General features: G+C 47.5%; 1 protein-coding gene across 1 annotated transcript in view; it reads left to right on the top strand.

The window, feature by feature from the left end:
• LOC143039175 (uncharacterized) overlaps positions 1 to 2,045 on the top strand; it is a 4,872-nt gene extending 2,827 nt beyond the window's left edge. Inside the window, exon 3 of the mRNA XM_076209031.1 lies at positions 1,472 to 2,045. Coding sequence (XP_076065146.1) covers positions 1,472 to 1,623 — 152 coding nt within the window. The 3' untranslated portion in view covers positions 1,624 to 2,045. The remainder of the gene's footprint in view (positions 1 to 1,471) is intronic.
• Positions 2,046 to 2,500: the final 455 nt, after the last annotated feature.

Here is a 2,500-nt window from a genome sequence, read left to right as displayed (position 1 = left end):
GTGGAGGTGGTGGTGGTGGTGGTTGTGGAGGTGGTGGTGGTGGTGGTGGTGGTGGTGGTGGTGGTGGTGGAGGTGATGGTGGTGGTGGCGATGATGACGATGATGACGACGACGACGACGACGATGATGATGATGATGATGATGATGATGATGATGATGATGATGATGATGATGATGATGATGATGATGATGATGATGATGATGATGATGATGATGATGATGATGATGATGATGATGATGATGGTGGTGGTGGTGGTGGTGGTGGCGGCGGTGGCGGCGGTGGTGGCGGCGGTGGCGGTGGTGGTGGTGGCGGCGGTGGCGGCGGTGGCGGTGGTGGTGGTGGCGGCGGTGGTGGTGGTGGAGGTGGTGGCGGTGGTGGAGGTGGTGGAGGTGGTGGAGGTGGTGGTTGGTGGTGGTGGTGGTGGTGGTGGTGGTGGTTGTGGAGGTGGCGGTGGTGGTGGTGGTGGTGGTGGTGGTGGTGGTGGTGGTGGTGGTGGTGGTGGAGGTGATGGTGGCGATGATGACGACGACGACGATGATGATGATGATGATGATGATGATGATGATGATGATGATGATGATGATGATGATGATGATGATGATGATGATGATGATGATGATGATGATGATGGTGTTGGTGATGATGGTGACTATGATGATGATGTGATGGTGGTGATGATAATGATTGTGATGGTGATGGTAATGGTGGTGGTGGTGATGATAATGATGGTGGTAATGTAATGGTACTAATGATGGTGGTACTGATAATAATAATGACGGTGGTGATGGTAATGTGATGGCGGTGGTGGTGGTGATGATGATGATGGTGGTGGTGATGATGATGGTGGTGGTGATGATGATTATTAAAATATTTATATTATACTTTCACTGGTAAGCAAACTTATTGAATATATTAGGGGGTGTATCGTCCGGGGGTATTTTGCTGAACTGGGCGCATCACCGCCGGACAGGTAGTCCGTTACCGAAAAATCTGCGGTGCATTTCCGTCAATATGATACCGATTTTAATTTCCTTAAAGCGGTCCGCGTTACTGCGTACGTGTATATGTGTATACATATACGCAGTATATATACGCAGAGTTTTCGGTAACGCACCACCCGTCCGGCGGTAACGTGCCCAGCTCTGGTATTGTGTAGGGGGGGGGGGGGCTATCTTACTCTCGTGTCCGGCTTTGTTTACTCGTGCCGCCGCCACCTCTGATCGGTTTCTTCGGGAGCCCCGCGCCGCAGAGCAGGCACTTTGGTGATTCTGGCTGTCGCTCGGGCTATTCTAGTTACTAAATACAATTTTCAGTGATAAACCTTCCATCTCATACTCACTCGAATTTCCTCTTATCCTGACTCAAGACTGTACTCATAATTAGTCTCTATTCAGGACGAGCTTTATTCATTATATATCTATATTTCTACACTAACATGTACTTATCCCTGCCTACTTTACACCGCCGCAGTTCGCGTCAAGGCGATGATGAACAACTTCGGCAACTGCCCCCAGAGTCTCTGCAACGCCGAGGACAGGAAAAGGATGAGTCATTCGATGCATCTCCTCTTGTCGAAGTATCCAGACATGCTGGGCAGGATGATCAAGGCCATGTCTTCGTAAGGAGGCGAACTGACCTGACCCAACCCGGAATACCACCACCGCAGCTGCTCTTATGCCATGACATCACCGCGAAAAAGCTACCCATGGAACGTGACCTGACATAACTTCAGTCACATCACATCCGTGGAAAACTTGGACAATACTGAAGTCATCCTTGTTATAGTTTGCCAACACCATCAGCGCAAAGAGAAAGAAAATTGGTTTGATGTGGTTAGCTACAACAGCAGCAGCTACAAGTTATTGTGGCCCTGTAGTGGTGGCATCACTGATGACGTCAGGACAACTTAGGCTTTGTTTTCCTTCATCCCTCATTTCCATCCTTATATTGTCTCTTCCTGTGTATGTGACCTGCCTGATCAACTTCGAGGGAAATTTGGAATATTTCCTGCATTGTTGAAGATTCCAGCATGAAAACAGTAAATTTCTTGAGATCTACCAGCAATACTTCGTCTCTTCTCAGCCTATGTCGAGCATCAAATATATACTCTAGAAAATAATAAAGACGAAAAAAGTATGCTTTTGTGACTGTCCTCCGACTGCTAAAGTGAGTCTCAGCACATTGAAAGAATATAATAATGTTACTTTATAAAACGAATATAAGATAAAAAAAAGATTATATACTTTTGATGAATATGTAAAATAAACAAGCGCACGCGTGCACACGAACACACAGACACAAGCATACACACACACACACACACACACACACACACACACACACACACACACACACACACACACACACACACACACACACACACACAAACACACACACACACACACGACTCGGTAGCGTAGTTGAAAGAGTACTGGACTGACAGTACGGAGGTGCTGCAGTACCTGGTTCGAATCTTGCCCAGGGCCGAAATTATTTCGG

This window comes from Oratosquilla oratoria, chromosome 26 (genome assembly GCF_046742065.1).
Source record: "Oratosquilla oratoria isolate Oo_2021 chromosome 26, ASM4674206v1, whole genome shotgun sequence".
In the NCBI taxonomy this organism is placed as follows: Eukaryota; Metazoa; Arthropoda; class Malacostraca; order Stomatopoda; family Squillidae; genus Oratosquilla; species Oratosquilla oratoria.
This window is presented reverse-complemented; position numbering and strand designations above follow the sequence as displayed.